The sequence below is a fragment of the Chamaea fasciata genome, unplaced genomic scaffold (assembly GCF_029207755.1).
Source record: "Chamaea fasciata isolate MVZ Bird 193981 ecotype frontalis unplaced genomic scaffold, bChaFas1.0.hap1 SCAF_10, whole genome shotgun sequence".
Taxonomy (NCBI): Eukaryota; Metazoa; Chordata; class Aves; order Passeriformes; family Sylviidae; genus Chamaea; species Chamaea fasciata.
This window is the reverse complement of record NW_027094095.1, coordinates 11,256,851-11,277,109: the sequence shown is the minus strand read 5'-3', so window position 1 is coordinate 11,277,109 and position 20,259 is coordinate 11,256,851. Positions and strand designations below refer to the sequence as shown.

The following is a 20,259-nucleotide window of genomic DNA, read 5'->3' as shown; positions in this document are numbered from 1 at the left end:
CAGAAATTGCATACAAGTCATGCAGTGGCACAGCACTGGCACTGCTGCAACACCTCGACTTCCAGCAGCTTTGTATGAAACCTGTGCCATGCACAGCCCAGCGGGGGCAGGCACCCGCTCCTGGAAGCAATCTGGCTTTTCACCGAGGATCCAGTAGGGCCAGAGCTGAGTGAAACTGGGACAAAATGCAAGGGCATTACGGGGAGAGTTCAGAAACAGCAGCCAGAGACTGTAATTCAGGTCTAGTGTCTCCCTGTTTCTCAAAGAGGATCTGTGATACATCCATGGGAGTATGCTCTGCAGTTGTTAGGGACTCTGAAATGGGAAAAAGGACTGACTGTAGAGTTCTTGTTGCTGTTGTAGTGATATTGCTCCTGCTCTCAGCCTAAGTGCAAAGAGGCAAGTAAACAAGGTGATGGGAGACTCTGGGGGTGCTTGCACCAATTTCAAAATGACAAATTTTGGTGTAGGAAAGGGAAATTGGATTTAAGGAAGGTTGTATTAAAACTAGTTTCCAATCATAGGCAAAAATGATTGCAGTCATTCCAATATAGCCAGGTTTTAACCTAGTTGGAGACTGCCTGGAAATGCTTCCCAGTCCAGCTGCTGATTTGCAAGCAGTACATTTAATAAGCATGCTGCTACCTGTTATCCAACAGTGAAGAAACGTTCCGCTTTGCCTTGAGATCATGTACAGCTGGGGGTTTTATTTTCAAGAAAAGATAAAAGTGACTAATGAGATAAAAATTATTACTGTGGGAAAATGGGGACAATGGCTAGAATTTAAGGGTAGTTAGATGCCTTTAATGATTTCAGTGGGACTTAGGCACTCAGTACCTTTAAAACAGTGCTAATCACATAACAAAGGAGACACTAATTTAGCAGTTCTCTCAGGAACAGAAACCTGTCAATATACTTATAGCTTTATAAACAAGCATCCTGTGTGGTAAATGAAACAACTTCCAGTAAAATTGTCTGTCTTGCAGAGCATGAAATGGAAAGGGAATCAGTCATTTTCTCAATGGCACCAATATAAATCAAGAGTAATGCAACTAAACTAACTTTTGCTAAGGTAATTAGGAAGTACAGTGATATCTGAGATAGGTTAGTGACTTCCCATGAAGTGCAGGAGTCAGTTCAATAGCTAGAACCTGAGTTTTCCCAGTTCCTTTCTTGAACAAGTCAATCATTTCTCCCTTCTATTGTAGACCTCTTAATCATAAATGCAAGCAGAAGAGTCAGAATACTTCCGATTCTTATAAACATTTTTTTCTTAGTGTTAAGAAATGGCTGTAACTTAGGGTTACCCTAATTATAGCTAAAGATGTAAGCAGATTCCACAACATGCAGACACAAATGGTGTAGCACAGGAAAAGGAGCTCTTTCCAATGTGTGTATAAATTGAGGCAGTTCAGTTTGGAGCTACTTAAATACCAAAGAGCCATCATTTGTTTTCACTTCAAGTCAGAAATACAATGTACAGGCACACTTTGCTTTTCTTTGATATTCTCTCCCTTTTTTCTTTTTTTTTTTTTTTTTATTCTCAAGATCGTTGTGCTTTCAAAAGTGTAGTGGAGACAAAACTTTCTATTTCTTTTGTGTTTTCTCACAGTTTTCCTAATATTTACTACATTATAGCTCTTGCATTTTGGGAGATCCATGTATCTGACACATGAAGAAAATTACCCCTGGATAGCTGTGCAGCAACTGCAGGGTGCATACCCTGAGACACTTTCTGAGACAGTACCTGCTTCTGTAGCCTATGGACAGAATAATTTTCCTCTGACAAGATGTCTCAGCTGCTCAGTTTCTCACACATATCTCTAAAAGCAAGGTATTTCTGAGGTAGTAAGCAGCAGGTTCTCTAGAATTCTGGCCCAGCCAGTGCTTCTTTTCAGTAAATCACAGTTCTGAAGGGAAAAAAGCTATACTTGCTTAAACCTAAAGCATTAGGTTTGGGAGTGTTGTCAGAAACCATTTTAGCCCCAAGGAAATACTACTTCATGAGAAACACTTCTCCTCTGCTATTTTTCAATTACTAAAGTATTTGGAAAGCAAAGTGCTTATGATTATATCTGCTTTTTTAGGTTTATCTGTAATCAGCAGACTAGAAACAGAGTGCACAACTGATTTAACCTACAGTACTTGTGGAGGATCTCTGAGAACACAGGAGTGCTTCTGACCTAGTTAAATTTAGTGGTATTTTAAAAATTATTATAAAAACAAGACATGACTATTTCTCTCAGACCACATACTCACTTGTTGCCCAGTAACCAGGAGGATGGAGCCTTCTTTCCCATGTACCACTTGCCGGTAAATGTGATCTAGAATTAAGAGTTCACTCCAGCAGTTCTGAAGCAACTTCATTTGGTCATCAACCTGTAAAGGAAACACAGACATTGGTGACATCACTCTGGGAGTAAGTCTGACATCACACTAGGGAAGCAGTCCTCCTTCACACAGCTGGCTGACATCAGGACAACAGAGATGATGTCCAGAATTATTCATGCCCAAAATTGCTGTTTGCAGTTGAATAAACAGAACACTGCTGTAGCCTTTATCTGTAAAATGTATAGAATATTTACTCCTGATTAGATTCTAGGAAAGCAGAACTATGGCATTGTTATGCAAAGTAGTAATAATTGTATATTTATGGCAATGGGATTTTATTTTTACCCAAAACAAGAAGAGCAGGAAATAATGGTGATGTGAACTATATTTGTTGGCTCAAGAGAGGACAGTAAATCACCGCATTGATACACTTGCGCCGGGTTTAAATTGATTATTTGAAAAGGATATTTGAAATGTACAGATTCTGTTACTCTTGCTTTTTACGTGAAACTATTCTTTGATCATTTTCTCCTCTGAACAAAAAGGGGTTGAAAAATCACAAAAATCAAAGACATCATGTTAACATGATAATGTAATCCAAATTACCATTTCACGCAAAGCTATCACAACTTACATCTGAAGCAAACAATTTTTGAGAGAGTTTAAACCTTCAGCATCCATGTCGTAACACCTAATTCCTGAATAAGAGGTCAAGCTGTACTATAAAAGACTGTACTATAAATATCTGTATAGTTCCAGTGTAAGCCAGCTGTCTCAGCCAAAGGCTTTTGAAAAAAACCCACACTTTACAGGTCTGGCTTTCTGAAGATCCCAACAGCAGCTAGTCCACAATCAAAGCTTACCTCCCAAGCTTTATCCTATCATTACCTAGCCAGTGCTGTGAGAACAGTGTGAGATGGCAAAATCACAAAAAATTGTTTTGTACATAGTCTGTTCCTGCTGTTTTACAAGACTCACAAAACTAGCACAGCGAACATCTGCTAGTTGCACTCCTCTTTATTCGCTGTAATTTAACCAGTGAAAGCCAATAAAATGGATAGCATAACCAGCTCTACACACATCCCAAACACCATGTTGCCTGCAGGAGACTATTAGATCCAGCTGCTTTTGACGTTTTAAGAAAGATGGGGCAGCAGATGCGTCCCAGTTTGCACTAGGAAGAAAGAAAAATGGCTTTAATGAGAATTGTGTATTACTAAAAGGTAGGCCAAATGACCAGTTCCAGCCTACTCTGAAAGACATGTAGATGAGGAAGAGCATTTAGATCACGTTGAACAAAACCAGTAATGCACCACTTTTTATGTCAGAAGGAGCTGGTAAAGTTTATGATGTGTGTAAGTGCAGCCAGAACACAAACACCTTTGTGTTTCCATGGCAAGTCGATAAATGAGTTGCAGAAGCATATTATCTGTCAAAATGAGAAAATCAGCCTTTGACCAAAACAATTATGTGCCTTAAACTGAATGTGCCTGAAACTGATCCTGAAGGCAAAAAGACTCAAGTTTCATTTGAAGAGGAAGGTTCTCCACAGGAAAATCCTCTTGTGGACTTCAGTCGTCTGACTCCAAAGCTGGAGAAGGCTGCTCCCCTGTCTAAGCAGGAGAAAAGGTAAGATTCTGTCATCAAGATACTCAAGTCCAGTCTGGGACTAGACATAATCAACAACATTTTCAATTGTGGTATGCAACAAATTAAAACAAGCTCACAAGTTTTTACTGCTGGATAAATTTTGAGGGTTTTTTTTTCAGTTTGTGGAGACTTTTAAGAGTATTACCAATGTTTTAACATCAACAAGAAAAGAGCTCGTGTTGTCCTAACTACTAGGAATGCTTATAAATAAAAGTTAAGCATCATGTGGCCAACACCTGCCTGCTGCAAGAACATTTCCCAAATCTGCAGCTGCTCCTGCCATAACAGAACACTGGCATGAGGATAATGGAACCTGGGTCTTACCTAAGCAAGTTGTCAAATGAGATGCCCATTTGACAGCTGTCGAGCCTCAAGCAAAAGTGTGAGTGAATACTGTGCCCAGACGGTTAAATTGAGGCCCTCTCTGGCCAGTGGCATTCAGATGAAGACACACCATTGGGGACACCATAACTAGAAATTGTTGCTGAAGAAATGGCTTTTAAAGGAAGTTGTGGAAGAAGGTAATGAAAAGTCTGTGACTCAAAAGAAGTGGGAGATCATTTCCAGCAGGCAGGGTGGCATGAAAGAGGAATAATGTTAGATATGAAATGAGTAAAAACATCACACATGTAAAACTGCTCTTAAGTGACAAGGGAAGCAAAGGGAGTGCTTAGGAGGCTGCTTTACAGGAAGAGAGAAGGTGGTGGGAGAAGACAAAGGGGAGATGAATATTGGGTAAAACCTTGAAGGTGAGGAGGACGAGATGTAGACTTTAAGGGTTTGTGTGACTGCAAGTGATGCTGCTGGGGCAGAAAAGGAGCAAGTACTATTTGTTAGAAAAGCAGAGGATGGTGACTGACAACAGTACAGGTGTGGTATTGTTCATCTGCACAGTGAACTTGATTCTGTCAAGTGTCTGAGTACAGGTTTGAACACAGAATTCTCTGGTGGCATGTCTGAGTTCCTACACTGCCAGCTGCAATTATGACTTTGAAGAATTTTTTTCCTGAGTTTTCCACTAAAAAGGATTGGAAAACAGGCATGCGTGAGTATACATTTAGATGCATCCATTAGTTTGCATAATTTATCTTGCCAATATAAGACAAGCCACAAATAGAGTATTTCCAGGAGTGGACGAAATAGATTCTCAACTTGGAGAGGAAAGGTCTAACCCTGAGCACTGTGGTGACAGAATATCTTTTGGCAGAAGAAAAAGATAGGAATGGGAATGTCACATCTGCCTGCTAAACCCTGGCCTCCCCTCAGCCCTCAGCTGGACCCTGAGCTTTTGATATGGGATTCAGTGGAAGTTTGCAAGTCTCGGTGAGGCCTCTATTGACACTGAAATACACAATCACACCTTATCAATTAAAGTTAAAGGGAGGACTTATCTCAGAAATGCTGGTTACTCATCTGAGGACTTATCTCAGAAATGCTGGTTACTTACTTTTTCATCTGAAAAACTATTTGTGCTGATGTTATAGATGAGGAAGGCTAGTGTGACACAAGAGTAGTATTGTTTTAGAGTGTACGCTTCCCACAGCAGAGAACGTTAATCATTATAAACTTTTGTTTTTTCTGAAGAACAACAATGAAATTGCCAAACAGTAAAATGAAGAATAATGTGTATGCTTTGCTGAAATTCAGCTCAGTCTTATCAAAACCACACTGTGTCTTTCTTTTAGGAAAGTGTTTCACAATATTTCGTACTGTAACCAACAACTGCAGATTTATTGCAATTTTTCTTCTGAAGAGGTTTTTTCAGCCTGACATTTGATGAATTACCTGTTAAAAATTTCAGGGTCATGGGTTTTTTGTGTTTCTCTAAGTTAAATATTTTCCTTATAATTATTGCTGCAGATTCAGTTAAATAATGCGCTCACCTTTTACCCAGTTTATACCTCCTTTTCTCAGAAGCTGGAGAATCCTTTTTCATCTCTGTTCATTTACATCAACTTGCCACTGTAGCTTTGGGCTTTTCTGCTACTAAAAATTTTAAAGGGTATCTAATGATTTTAAAAAACCACAATAATTGAAATTTATGTGATAAAAACTGTGCTGGATTCAGCTGAATTATTTTTACTTATGCTTCTAAGAGGGAATGCAAATATGAAATAAAATGAAGCATTCATCTCATAGTGCCACTTTTAAATTCTACGGCCATTGAATAGCCATTTCCTAGTGAATATGAAGTGATTAAACATCTGTCTGAACTGTTCAGCCTGAAGCACATAGGTTCAAGGAATGGTTGAACTTTCTTTCAGACGCAGTTAGGAGATCACTCACAAGTCATTGCAGACATATCGTTTGAGTTGTTACTCCATTTTCTTATGCTATAGTGGTGCAAATCACCCCAAATCAAAGTTTTATAAGACAAGTGCACTCCAGAGACTATTTTTTACTCCTGAATGCATGCATGGTTTCCAAATCATTATATAAGTAGGGAAGGATTTGGCCTCTCCAGATGGGTTGCTGCTAACAGTGGGAAACCTCCTGTGCAAGGTTGCTGTCAAAACGCAGCACGTAACAGCCAACGCAGTTTTAGAAGTGAATGCACATAACTTTCAGAATCAGTGAATGCCCTAATAAAATGTGATTACTACCTATAACCTCAGTAATAAAATGCTACAAAGTTCAAGAAGAAATGATTTAATATTAACTTTGATTGTTCCAGCTCTTTACTAGAAACCCGTGTGTTATAAAAATTTTTAGGTGAAGGCAGGGAGCGATCTTTACAAGTCTGTGTTTGGTTAAATGACTATCCTGTTTCCATCTAGCTCTAGTGTGAAGGGAGTATAAATCTATCCAAGTTTGGTAGCGTTTTATATTTGTCTTGATTTAAAAATGAAAAGAAATACAGAAATACTTCAGTGTGTGCCTTTCCCTGCTCCTTTACAGCCTCTACAGAAGCTGTTACATACGTGCAGTGTTACTTGGAATATGCCCCTGTGTGTATGTGTAACTCTTCCTTTAGTAACTTCTGAATCCACCAGTCAGAACCAGAATATTTCAACAGGAGGTTTTTCCATCCAAGTTATTAAGTTCCTATATGCTTTGTGTGAATCAGTGTCTACTCAGAGGAAAGTAACTGCTGAATACTGTTCTGAAAGAAAGATTAAAGTGCTCATCCTTTATTCAGCATCAGGGAACTGAGAAAGAGGAATGGAGAAGGACAAAAATGCTTCATTAACTCCCTGCTTATGGAACCATTATTATTTGGAATATCAAACTACTTTGGAATTTTTTTAAAGGACATAGACAAGGAATTTATAGCACAAAGCAACATTTGAAGAGTCCCACACTTTTTTACCCTTCCAAACTGTGGAGGGGTGCATGTGTGGTGCCCATGCTCTGAAAGGAGTGCCGTGTTTCCTGCTTAGGAAATGCAGGCAGGGAGAGTGATGGCTTTGCCACAGCTTCTCCACTCACATGCCCCTGGACAGCACCGTGAGAGAGCACTGGGAAAGATCACTGGCATCAAAGCAGCACTGCCCAGCCATTTCCCAGTTTCAGTGCTGATCTTTCAGAGAGTCAAAATAATTTAACAAAGCAGCCTTGAGCATCAGCTCACACTCCTCCTGTTTTCTTGCAGGAACAGAACACAAGGTGCCTGAGTCTGGGGGCCTCAGATTGCTGAAGGAGTAGGGGCAGGCAGCAGATGGTGATTCTACTAAAGAATAAGATCTCTCTTATGGATCTTTGGACTCCATTTAGAAAGTATTCCCATCTATTAAGGAGAAGCTAAATGACCAATCTCATTTCTGCAAGCATCAGATGAAAGGGCTGTTACGATAAACTTTCTGTGTATATAAATCTATTATGTAGGGCATCAAATGCGACACATAGCACTCCTATTTCTTTTCTTTTTCCTCACATTTATCTCTGTGCAAACTGCATGAAAATGACTTGGTATTTCACAGTCAGCATTATTTCTGATGAATTATAAATGTGTTTTTCTTAGGTTCTTTTTCGGGTGGTTGTGGGTTTGTGTTTTTTATTTTATTTAACTGAAAATAAGAGAAGTATTTCTTTTTAGTCCCAACTGAAAATTTTGCTTACAATGCAGTGTTTCTTGCTTCTCAAAGTGAATACAAAGATAAGGAAAAGGGAAAATTAATTATTCTTGCCATCTATTTTACAGAATGAAGGAGGTACCTTCTTTAGCACTGGACCCATAGAATTTACCTTCAATATCCTACTCCTGTGAGTATTTCAGATACAGATGTTAGTACAGCCTAAGCTTATGCATAGTTGGGTCTAGAATTTTAAAAGAATTAGATAAAGCTATGTAGTTTATGTAGCAATTTTGGTACTAGAGCTGTGTCGATCCCTTGAATTTCTCTGGAAATACACCTGTTTTTTCTGATGCCAACAAACTAACTGCAAACTTGTGTTGGACCATATTCTTAACTCTTGACTTGTGTGAATACCAGTCTTTTGACTTGCAATAAAATCTGAATTAGTCCCAACTGATTAATTGTGAGTCTTGTGGGTCTGATCTGCTTTTTAGGCTGCACTACGACGTCCCTCAGGCAATCACAAGACACGACTGAGTCCAGTAAACTTCATGGTACTGCTTGTGAGTTTATTCTTAATACATTCAATCAGCAGTTTCACTCTATTGTAGGGCAGCTTGTGACTAAAGTCTCCGTGGTCTTCTCCAAGTGACATGTATTTTAGCACTATCTGAAAGGATTTCTAATGTCTATATCATTTTCTATATCTAATTTCTATACAATGCACCGTTCCTGTTTGGCGATTAATTGGAGAAATTATTATTTAATTTTTCTTACAGTTACTGTATTGCTCCAGCTGAAACTTAATCTAAGAGTCTACAGGTAAACTCCAACATTAGCTCTCATTCGTAAAATTTCTTAGATACCAGCAACATCAAATCTCAACAGAGATCAATACAACATATGGGGTAGATTTTTAATATTAAAGATGAAGTTCTAGTATGAAATAAAGTTTTTTTTGACAAAATAAATACTCTATTAAAACTCAAGTAGGCATCATATGGAAAATATTTTTAACTTGTGACAAAAGTGCTAATTTCAGAAAGCAAACTATAATAGGTAACAGGCAAGCAGAGTAATTTCCACACACACTTAGGGTCCCATTCTTTCAAGTGGTGCATGCCCCAGAACACCTTTTTTTGCTAATGAGTTTAAAACAAGAGTTTTTAAAGTAATGAGTTTTTAACACGAGTTAAATCAGCTCTTATTTAAATTACACTCTGTGGTTACTGTTCTGTTTAACAGGGTTAGTGTTTATTTCCAGTACAGCTGTTAAGTGGGTGTGGAGTATGGGAAAAAGGCGAGTCATAACTGAAGAATAATCTTACTCCCTTTTAACAAGTGTACACAGCGTGGGACTGTATTCACGATTACACCAATGGGAGTATGCAAATAATCTTCTGAAGTCATGACTAAAAAGAAGTTACTTTAATGTTAGAGCACTGTAAATGAGAGAAGAGCAGTTCTCCAGGTGAGTATTAGCGACAGTCAGGGTTGGACACTGACAAACCACACAAAGAATCCAATACATTAAATGTTTCATACCATTTGTAGTTATCAGCATATCAGTAGTTTTTTTTATTTTAAATGTTGTTTATCTTTTGATTGCCTGGCACTGCAATGTTTTTCAGGAATTAAAATACATTGGTTTATATTTTACTTTTCATAGTCCTCTTAAAACTTTTGACAGACATCCAATTATGGTAAGGCAAGTGTTTCCTTCTGCCCATACTTGAATCAGGGATATGTAAGGATGTAGAGTTTCCAGACTGAGGGCTGCACACAGAGTCACCTGTAATACACTTTGGCAAGAGAGGCTGGTGTTACTGTGGAACACTGCACTTGCCATACAAATGTATTCTACTGTGTTTTCCTCTGATTTGTAGTAGAACAGCCAGAAAAAGCCACAGCAAAAGCAGTAAGAAATCATGAGAAACAGTATCTTCAGTCAAGATGTGAAAGGAGATGGTATACTGATGAAGAAAAAATACAGAAATGTTGTCTTACATCCCGAGGGCTGCAGCAGTAACAGTAAGTCACTGGGGCAGAGATTAAATGAGAAAGAAGACCCAATGCTAACGGAGAAAATGAAAGAAAAATCAGCCTTATGAATGGGTGTTGTCATGTATTAAATCAGTATCCATCTGACTTGATAGAAAAAATTGCTTAAAAAAACCACCAAAGGAAGCTGAAGTCATGCAAGAAGGTTGTGGAGGTGTAGTGATGCATGATCCAACAAGGTACACAGGAATGATCCAAAACACTTACTACTTCTCTTTTTATCTTAAAAGTATTGCAGGAGGCTCTCAGCATGCAGCTACTATCACCTAACTAAATCCTTTAAACTAGGAACATTGTCTTCAAAAAAATTACCTCCTTTCCCAACACAGCCAAGTGTGAAGGAGCAGACAGAACCATGCTATTAAAAATCACAGGAAGTCCTGATTGAATGAATGTTTAAGGAACAGGCAAGTGTGTATTAAAATGGGTTTTCCCATTCATCCTTTCATTTGGCTTTGTTTAATTTATTCCTACTTCCTGTTTCCTGTAGTCTAATTTGGAAATCTCTGAAGTACCATTAAAATAAGATGGTCACAACTCTGCTCAGGTCCCATATTCTCATTAGCTCTGCAATTAGGATTAATACTAATTTTAAAAAATATCTTTGAAGATACTGGCTTTATTTGGGTTGTTTAGTATGTCGATGAGAGGAATTTTTGCAGTCCAGAACATAGAATGAGTAGGAACCTTATAGACAAAAATGACAGTAGACTGTGACACAAATCAGCCTCTGACTCTCTCTGCTGTCACAGCTGGGCACAGGTACCCAACCTGCGAGTCTCTAAATTGGGTTCCTACATGTCTGCATGCAATAGAAGATTAGCTGTGTGTTTAGGAAAAATGGAGAGAGTGTGTACATCTAATTTATTGGGTTTTTCTTAGCTTGTTTCTGAATGACAGTAGGGATGATGAACAACAAAATCAGGGTGCTCTAATTACTTCCTGTTCACTCATGAGTGGACCACACACCACAACTGCAGGAGCTAAGTTTCAGTCAGGCTGGGAGAGGCTTGGTCAATGGGCAACAGCTTGCAATAAAATGGCAACATTTTCTTTTTAAAAAATCATTTTTTGCACTGCTTATGGGCAAGTATCTGGCATTCTACTATTAATCTAGGTCCAAGAACCAGTTACTTTGGTTTGTAATTAGGTTTAATATGAGTTTTATTACTGAGGGTATGACATGACTTAAAGATTACTCTAACACCCAAACATAAGTTTTGTTATTTAGTCCCAGGTTAATCCCAGTATTACCATAGTAGAGTGCACAACGACTCTGCCTCTAATAAGTTTGTCTGAGTTGTATCAGAACTTTTAAAAATATGGCTACTTAAATCTATGTCAGGACAATTTTCCTGGTACATAGAATTGCGTGAATGATTTAAAAGTATAAATGAATGCAAGATTATGCAAATATTCAGCGTAGTGTCACTGACAGGTAATGGACTGAATTCTCTCTTTGGCTAATCTGCCTGAGGGTGTGTTTCTTTTAGAGCATAAGGTCTTTAGGGAAGGGACTGACTATTACTGTCTTTAGGCGGTATCTGTTTATGTTACCATAAATCAAATAGCAGGAAAGGGTTGCCTGACTGCATGGAGCATACATGGACTCTTCTCTGTAAATAAAATTATCAGTCTTTCAATCTAAACTGCCAGCCTGCAAAACAAACCCAAAATGTCCAGTTAAATAATACAACAAGATATTGCTGGTGAAACTCACTGTCTCCTTACATAAATATAACCATCACCTTAACAACACCACAAGAATATTTTGCTCAAATTTTATACTGTGGCATAATCATATAACTTGACATCCTATAAACCTGACATCCAGTGAAACACCAATAGTTGTACCATTATACAGTATTCTGAGCTTGGATGGTGCACAAGAAATTCTTACATTATGAATGTCTTCAAGATTGATTCTACAATTCATATGCAGACAGAAATACAGAAATACAAAAATGTCTGGGTTCAGCATCAGGCTACAAGGAGCCGGTCCATACTTTTATTGCTTTGTATCTGTAAAGCCTTTGATAATGCACACATTTTTAAAGTACACCCTAAGATAAGCCAACTTCTAAATTCAGCTTCTTGAGACAGCTCCTTTTATATTTCCTCTTGCATGAGTACACACTGCACCAAAATCCAGTATACTGTATCAAATACATGCATTTTGCAAATACATGACTATTTGATAAATGGAGTTGAATGTGGGGGGTTTTTCAGTTACTTTTAGCAAATGAAGAATGTGCATAGTTTAGTTTGTAGCTCACGTGTTGCATTCAAATTACCTCTTTCTACAGTACAATGTACATATGAAGTTCTCTGAAATGCCTGAACTAGATTCACTGTAAGTGCTTATCCAGAGTATGCAATTAAAATGTAATTAATTTCTAGATATCATCAATATTCTGTCAGTGCATAAGGGGAATGGACTAGGTGACCCATGAAGTCTATTCCTACCCTCATATCTATTATGATTACCTTATATTAGTAAAATTGCTTTTTAAGGTCACTTATATGTCATGGTTCCCTTTACACAAATATTTGGTACATTTGGCCATTTATGTGTATTTTTTTCAGTTCTGCTTAGACTGGATTCAGTACAGCTAGAGCACCAAATGAAGGAAAGATGTGATATTTTGTTGTAAATAATTCATAAAACAACGTTATGACCCTTATTCCCCATGAGGCACCCAGATAATGAGCCACCCAAATGAAGCAGCGAAAACATGCACTTCCCCTGCCATGGGTGTGCCCCTGACAGACTCCTCAGGGTCACAAACCCATCAATCTCTTTTCACACATGAGCTAATCAATTCAAAGAGGGAAGTGCCAATGAGCTATTAGATCAATATGGTGAAGTATGGAGATTGATCTTATCCCAGAGTGACTACATTAACAGACTCGTCAGTGTGACCTCTGCCCTGCGGCGCACATTACACACGATTGGCAAGTCTGAGATCTGAATGAAGACCTCAGGTCATTGCTTTTAATAATCTGCTTTGCTGAAAGAATTAAAAGTAAATCTGTAAAGGGATGACTAATGAAAATATGAAGTGCTTTCTGCTCCTCTAGTCTTGGAATGCTTGCAGAAATCACGCCAGGTTTTCACAGCAGCCGACAGCATCGACTGTCTCACACAGGCACCTGCTCAGCTGTGCCGGGCTATCGGCGTGTGAGGGAACAGTTTAATACAGCCACTGAGAGAGAGTGTGCTCTCCTCGCACAGAAATTAATAAATTAAACCAAATACAAAATGATAAGAAGTACTAGCTGTGTCAAAATCACTTAAAGGCTTGGCTGAACTGCCAGACTGAGAGCTGGACTGGAGTCCTGGTGGTCTGAATTATTTAGCTGGTTTAAGTGCGATGGCAGGAGCTGCCACTGCTGTGGAAGTTGCTCAGAGTGCTGCATGCACTGAGTGTTCCTTCACCAAGCAAAATGTTCCCAATACTTGCATTAACTCAAGGTGCAGCCCTGGGAGTCAGTCCGCTTTCACTTAGGCCAGAGGCCAGTGACTTTGGGGAGAATTGATCTGATCGGAGGAGCTTGGTTCACAGAATTTACAAGCAATGTGTGCATACATCCTATAATGCTCTGCTGTGCCTCAGTCAACCTGTGCTGGTAAATGTCACCAACTCTACAAGAAGTCTGTACATGAAGCGACCACGTGGAATAATATAAGTAACCATTTTGGGCATCTCATTTTAAAGACTCATTCTTTTCATATATAATTTCAGAGATGCTGAAAAAAAGTACACTTTTTTTTTTTTGTCTCAGAGCATGATATTAATATTGTTAATATTTTTAAACTCTGAATAATTTCATTGCAATGAAACATTTATGTATATAACACACTTTTAATACTGTATTTTTATTATGCTGAACATTTTTATTGTTCGTTGTATAATTGAATCAATGAATTAGGAAAAGGTTACTAAAAAAGGATTAATGCATTTTTAATGAAACTAAATTACGTAACTTCTGTTAGTCACTGAGAATAATGGCAGATCTATCAGGTTTATACAGATAAGAGCTCTGTGAGTTTATGCGAAAGCCCACATAATGGCCCTCATTTAGCTGTAACCTAGAAAAACAGCCCTAGCAATCCTATTCAGGATTTTAATTCATTGTTTATGTATATGAGCTCTCTTCCGCCTTGTGATCAGATCACCTGTCTAATGATGCAAATATGAATCTCTTTAGCAGACACATCTATTTCCAGTTGTAAAACATTTACTGAAAACAATGCTCTTTCAAAGTCTAAATGGAAGAACCAAGCAATGCAATACCACTGGGAAATGTTTCTGAACTCAGGGTAACAGATAGGGAAACCAGTGAGAACTCTGCCCATTAATAGTGAGAATGTGAACATTTCAATGCTCGCACAGCTCAAATCCTTAATTAGCACACCAGCGTAAATTATAACCACTTTTCAGGTAGAAACTACTGGGCTTGAAGATATCCTAGTAGAAAATTCTTAGATTGGTATAATACTGACTGAAATGTTAACACTGTACAAATGTCATATAGAAAACTGTAACAGCAGTTGCAAACTTGGTTCTGAACCCCACAGAGATATTGTGGTCTTTCCAGCCTAAAAAGCTTTAATTTTTGAAAATTTTGGAATGGATGTAAAAATAGATAACAGAAGGTTATATTAGTACAGGATATATTGGGGACGAGGGACTTTATAATGACACCCTTAGAAACATATTTGCATTTCTTCAATTGGAGATATGTTACCAAACTTCAAGAGAGTGATTCTAGTACTTTTCCTGCCTTCCAATCGAAACTCAGAGTATGCAGAACATGTGTGGTACACAAGATGCTGCAGTATTGCTCAAGAACTTGTCTGAATTCTGTGAGACCGCACAATTCATGGTGGTGAACCACAGTTAAATAAATCTCACCACCAAAATGGGCATACTTTTTCCTGCCACTAAACTGTGGTTTTCACGTCATGTCCTTTCCAAACCAACTAAAAAGCTATTCTATAATAGAAGTGCTTTAGATCTAGAAGGGGTTTAAAATCCCGATATTATATTTGTATCTTTCCACTTACAAAACAAGGAACCTAATACATATCCAACAGTACAGGTCTCAGAAGGACTTGCATTCAGGAGAGTTCTTGTCCTGACCTCATTGATGGGAAGCTGGTACTTATATATTTACACTAAAATGAGGGTGATTCTCCTGAGCAAGGTCAAGGGTAAGTAAAATTACAGCATACACTGAACTAAATCACCTTTTCCAGAAATAATAATAACACTTAAAAAAAAATGCAGTGCCTCACACTCAACAAGTGCTAGAAGTAAATGCTGCCTCCCAATGGAAACATAAAGTTTGTTTCCCAATACAACAAACCACAGAATTTCTAGCGCAATTGTTTTAACGTACATCTAGTAAGAAAAGAACAATTTTCATCCTGGATTTCACAATCAAATGTACTGGTTTATGAATTTCATACCAGTGGGCTCACAATGTACTTCTGGAGTAAGGTGGATATGTTTTCCCTTTAAAAACAACCACTTGAAAACTGGTCAGAAATATGAGAAAGCAAAACTGGAATAGTGGTAGAGTTCAAACAAGGTCATGAAGTTCATGAGAAATACAATTTATCTTACAATTCTGCAATTTACCATACAGCTTCACAACTCATAATTGCAATATCACTGTCACACGTGCTACCAACAGATGCATCTGTCTGGTCACAGAATCTGTGGCTGCATTAGGGATATCTGCTAGTGGCATCTATTTAGATGCTTGTTATGTATCTGAGTGCAAATAAGTCATACACATTATTTTCTAGTCAGTGAGACATGTCACTAACTTCTTTGTAACACAGGAATGGACTAAAAAAAAATCACTCAAATTTCCACTGTAAGCAAGAGCTTATAGGCAGAGAACATTTCTGAGAACTTTCAGAACAAAGAAATAATCTTCTGGGAAAGTTACAATAGATTCAAAATACATGTCTAGAATCTAAATGCTTCCTCAGCCTCAACAGAATAAATAATGCTTTCTAGGTAACTACTGCAGCTCTTTTGATAACATATATGTTAATAAATTAAAAATGTCTGTAGATTGACAAGTGTTTTGTGGGCTTATACTGGAAAGCCAATAACTAATTATGAAAGCCTGACTTGACTAATCAATTATTCAGATGAACATTAGGTGCCTATTATATGTGTAAACATGGGAATTATATTTCCCCTAAGTAACTTTCTAAAATAACAAACCCAAAACATGTAAATTTGAAACAGACAGAAATGGCACTATTATGCCCTTATTGCACATGCAGAACTCCCACTGAATTATTCAGGGAACAGTGAATCGGGAGCCTCGGTCTTCTGACTCTGAGCAGTACAGCAATAGCAGCACATGCCATGTAGTATTTGTTATGCATGTAATATTGATTTAGCTCATTCTTGCTGGTCATGTTTCAAATTCATTTCATATTTAGGAGATAGGGAAAAGGAGTAGTGTCTCTGAATTGATATTTGCAATGTATTTTTATGCCTGTTGAACACAAGATTATCTGATAAATTAATAAGACCGTGTCTTTTGATTGCAGGAAGAACAAGCCTTTGAAAATGAGCACCAGTGAGGTAATGAATTATGTTTTGAAAAGGTTTATACTTGCTACATTCCCCACCTCCTGTACGTAAAGACTGGGAGAACGCTTGTATTACAGAGCGGATTCACTTACGCTTCTTTAAGGCACAAACCACAACAAGGTAACAGAATTGTCCTTTGCATTTAGAAAAGACCACGCTCTCAAACAGCATACAGCAACAGGGAAACCAGAAATAGATGTGACCAGACACCTGCTGACAAACAGTGACAAATCCCACTGACACTGCAGTGACCCCCAGTTAGTCAAGATTTAATTAAGGAGTATAATTAAGTCAGTGGAACAGAACACTAATGAGTGGTGGTTTTTTATATGGGTAATTACACATAAGAATACAAAGTAAGCTACACCCCCACATATATCATTAAAATGAACAGTACAGAATGACAGCCAGGGCTTAAATATTTTTGTTTTTTCTCCTCAATAATGCAGGTTGAAACACCCCATCTTGTCAAGCACGTGTAACATGCTCACAAATGCTCCTGGCCCAGCCATGCATGTGTCTAAGCATGTTGGTAACATGACCTTGGTGGCACAATGCACATCACCACGGCTATGCATGCATGGGTCTGCCAGGCTCTGCCTGTCACCGTGTTCGCCTGTGTTTGTACTGGGCAGGGGTCACTTGGGCTCCCTTCCTAACAAATGACATTCTGTGGCTATTCTCTTACAAGTAACACAGCCTCTGGATTTCATTTATCACAAGTGTTGATTATGAGGAAGACATAGGTTACAAATTGTTCCTATGATTATCTGCACGTTGGGCACAATTTTCCTTTACAATCAAATGACAGAGATTTCTTACAGCAGATCCAGATCCAGTTCTCTGGAATTTATTTTGGGAATCTTCAGGCACTTGAATGAAATAGCTGAAATATCTCTGACTACGTGGTATTTGCTTATATTTCAAACAGAAAAGTATTGAAAGGTAGATTTACTAGACCAACATTTAAAACTAGGGTGGAAAACATCATCATGAATAATGATGACAATGGTAGGGGAAAAACAACTTTCCTATGGTCCTGAAGATTTAAAAGAATGCCTGTGTAGTTTGGGGCTAACCCTCTGCTGGGATTACTCTATCTGCTCCCAGCTGGTAGCCTGCAGTTCATGACAGCCTTTTATCCGTTATCAAAGCAACAAGTGGAAAAGCAGATCCTCCTGCCTGCTAACACTCTGTTCTGTTCTCTCTGTAGAATTTCTGCTTCTAAATCTTGCCTTTTAACAAGTCCTCAGATTTCCTTCCTACGGCTGCAGGAGACACTAAATATCTCTCAAGTTTCCAGCTCACTTGTCTAACTTAAACTCTGTAGAACACTAAAGGAAGAAAGAATAATTGCACTGCACCAGCACATTTTCTACAGGAACTACAGGAAATGCAGAATGAGCCTGATCTTGCTCACACTGGAGCGCTGAGAGTTTAGCAACTGAGTTCAGTGACGGCAAAAGAAGAACCCAATTACTCAAACAACATGGTGCCAATATAATGCTTTTACAATTTATCTAAGTATAAGTTTTACTGTTGCAAAAACAAAGCAAAAAAATATCATTGAAACTTATGTCATTTATCCTGCATTTACTTTGCTTTTTAGGAGAAATAAAAAAGGTAGACCTAGGAGATATTAAAGTATAATTAATGAAAATTCTTCCGAGCAAAATCTATCCACTGAAACTGAACAATTATTTGTTATTAAAACAAATACAAATGAATATATTTTATGTAGCAAAAATACACATCGCACTTTCCTTAAAGTCATGCTGTCACGGAGTAATATGTCCTGGATACACAATCCTGTAACAGTAACTACAATCATTTAAGATACACAATCCTATAACAGTAACTACAATCATCTTAGGTACACAATCCTGTAACAGTAACTACAATCAGGTAAAAATCAAGAGAATTTAACAAGCTGTTATGTGGGCTACATTAAACAAAAATATATATTAAGGTTTTGGGGGTTTTTGTTAAACACTTTGTTTTTAAACAGATTTTCCCACAATTTTTGATAGTCATGCAATGACAGAAGAAGCCATGGGAATGCCATCGTGGCATTGAATCTGGGACTTGCTCCCTCTCTGAACCAAGGCCTTTGCTGCCAGATTCCTTTGTGCATGCCAAGGTGCCCCTCTGAGCTGGCCACAAGAGATGGGGCAGGGCCAGGTCCTGCCAGCGCCTTGCCCTGCCCACAGCACTGTCCTGTCACACTGAGCAGAACCAGCTCTGGGGCCTCTGGTGCTTTGCTGAGACACGAGCAGCAGCATCTCATTTTCATGAGGTGAAGGAGAAGGACACAAAAATTTCAAGATATGAAGTTTCTATTTAGTTTTTTTTTTTTCCCATAAGCTGAAGCACGTGCAAAAACCCTAACAGAACTGTAATGCAATAAACCAAGACAGCTCATAAAACTTACGCAAATTACTTCCCCATTTTCATTTTTCTGCAGGCATGTGCCAGTATAAAATATGGGGTCAGCAGGAGTGACTTCTGCATGGGCTGCAGACACACGAGTGCATAATGGGTCCCTGACATCTTCTTCTGCCCCATGTTCGTCCCCGCGAGGCTGCCCCTGCCCGGCCGTGTATGAATGAACAGAAGTGCCTTTCATCCCCCACTTGCCTGGCGCTTCAAAAGGAACTACCAAAATAGCAGCAACAAAAATCCAGCCGCCTGCCAAAAGGCCCGCACACGTCCCATTCTCACAGGCATGCGAAAGGTTGGAGAGCTCAGCAAAATTTTTATGTACGGGAGCAGGCCCAAGGAAAACTCACACGCCATAACCAATTGTGGACAGAGGATCATCTATCAGCAGACAAATGCAGGAACTCCAGAATGTCTCTCCTCAAATGAAATAATATATCTTTGAAAGCCAATGCCCGTTTTAGGCCTGAGGCCCATATATCAAGCCTGAGAGGCTTGTGGATACGCTCCAGGGCCATTAACCTTCCACCTGTTTCCCCTTGTCCTTCAGGATGAGACCCTGCCCTTGATTTTACTCCCTTCCCCTGTTCATCTTCCGACAGAGTGTAAATGTAAAGCAGAGGGCCTGTGAAATAATTCAAAGGCAATGGACCAGGGACATGGTTACAAATCTCTGCCACTGGCACTGTGACTTATGCAGGCAGTTTGTCACACATGAGCCAGGTGACCTCTGTGACATAACAGAGAAAAATATCGCCCGAGATCAAAAGATGAGATTCAGAGCACACTAAGTAACTCTGGTGTACACAGCCGTGCTATGCGGTGGCCAAGGGTTTCCTCTCCTCCCTCACTAGCTCTGCTCACTAGCGGGCCAGACACACTCCTGCTAATTTCAGTAATCTCTTTTGCTCTCGTCTCTTTGGAAATCTTTCCTGTAACCGAACATCAGCATTTGTCTCCTTCTGAAGCCTCTCTTTTTCAAAAAAGATAATTAAACTGACGAGAAGAGACAGCAAAGTGTCATTCAGCAGATAAAAATTAATGCATAAAAAGCAGCGTAATTGAAAAAGGTGGATTAGTCACTTTTGCAAACAGGTCTATTTAAATCAAGTAATTTTTGAAATTATAAGTATTAC

The 20,259-nt window shown here is 38.7% G+C and overlaps 1 protein-coding gene across 4 annotated transcripts in view; it reads right to left on the bottom strand.

Annotated features, from left to right (window-relative positions):
* NR5A2 (nuclear receptor subfamily 5 group A member 2) overlaps positions 1 to 20,259 on the bottom strand; it is an 85,147-nt gene that overhangs the window by 33,369 nt on the left and 31,519 nt on the right. For all 4 annotated transcript variants that reach the window (XM_066192288.1, XM_066192290.1, XM_066192291.1 and 1 more), the window contains one exon: positions 2,260 to 2,379. In XM_066192288.1, coding sequence (XP_066048385.1) covers positions 2,260 to 2,379 — 120 coding nt within the window. The remainder of the gene's footprint in view (positions 1 to 2,259; positions 2,380 to 20,259) is intronic.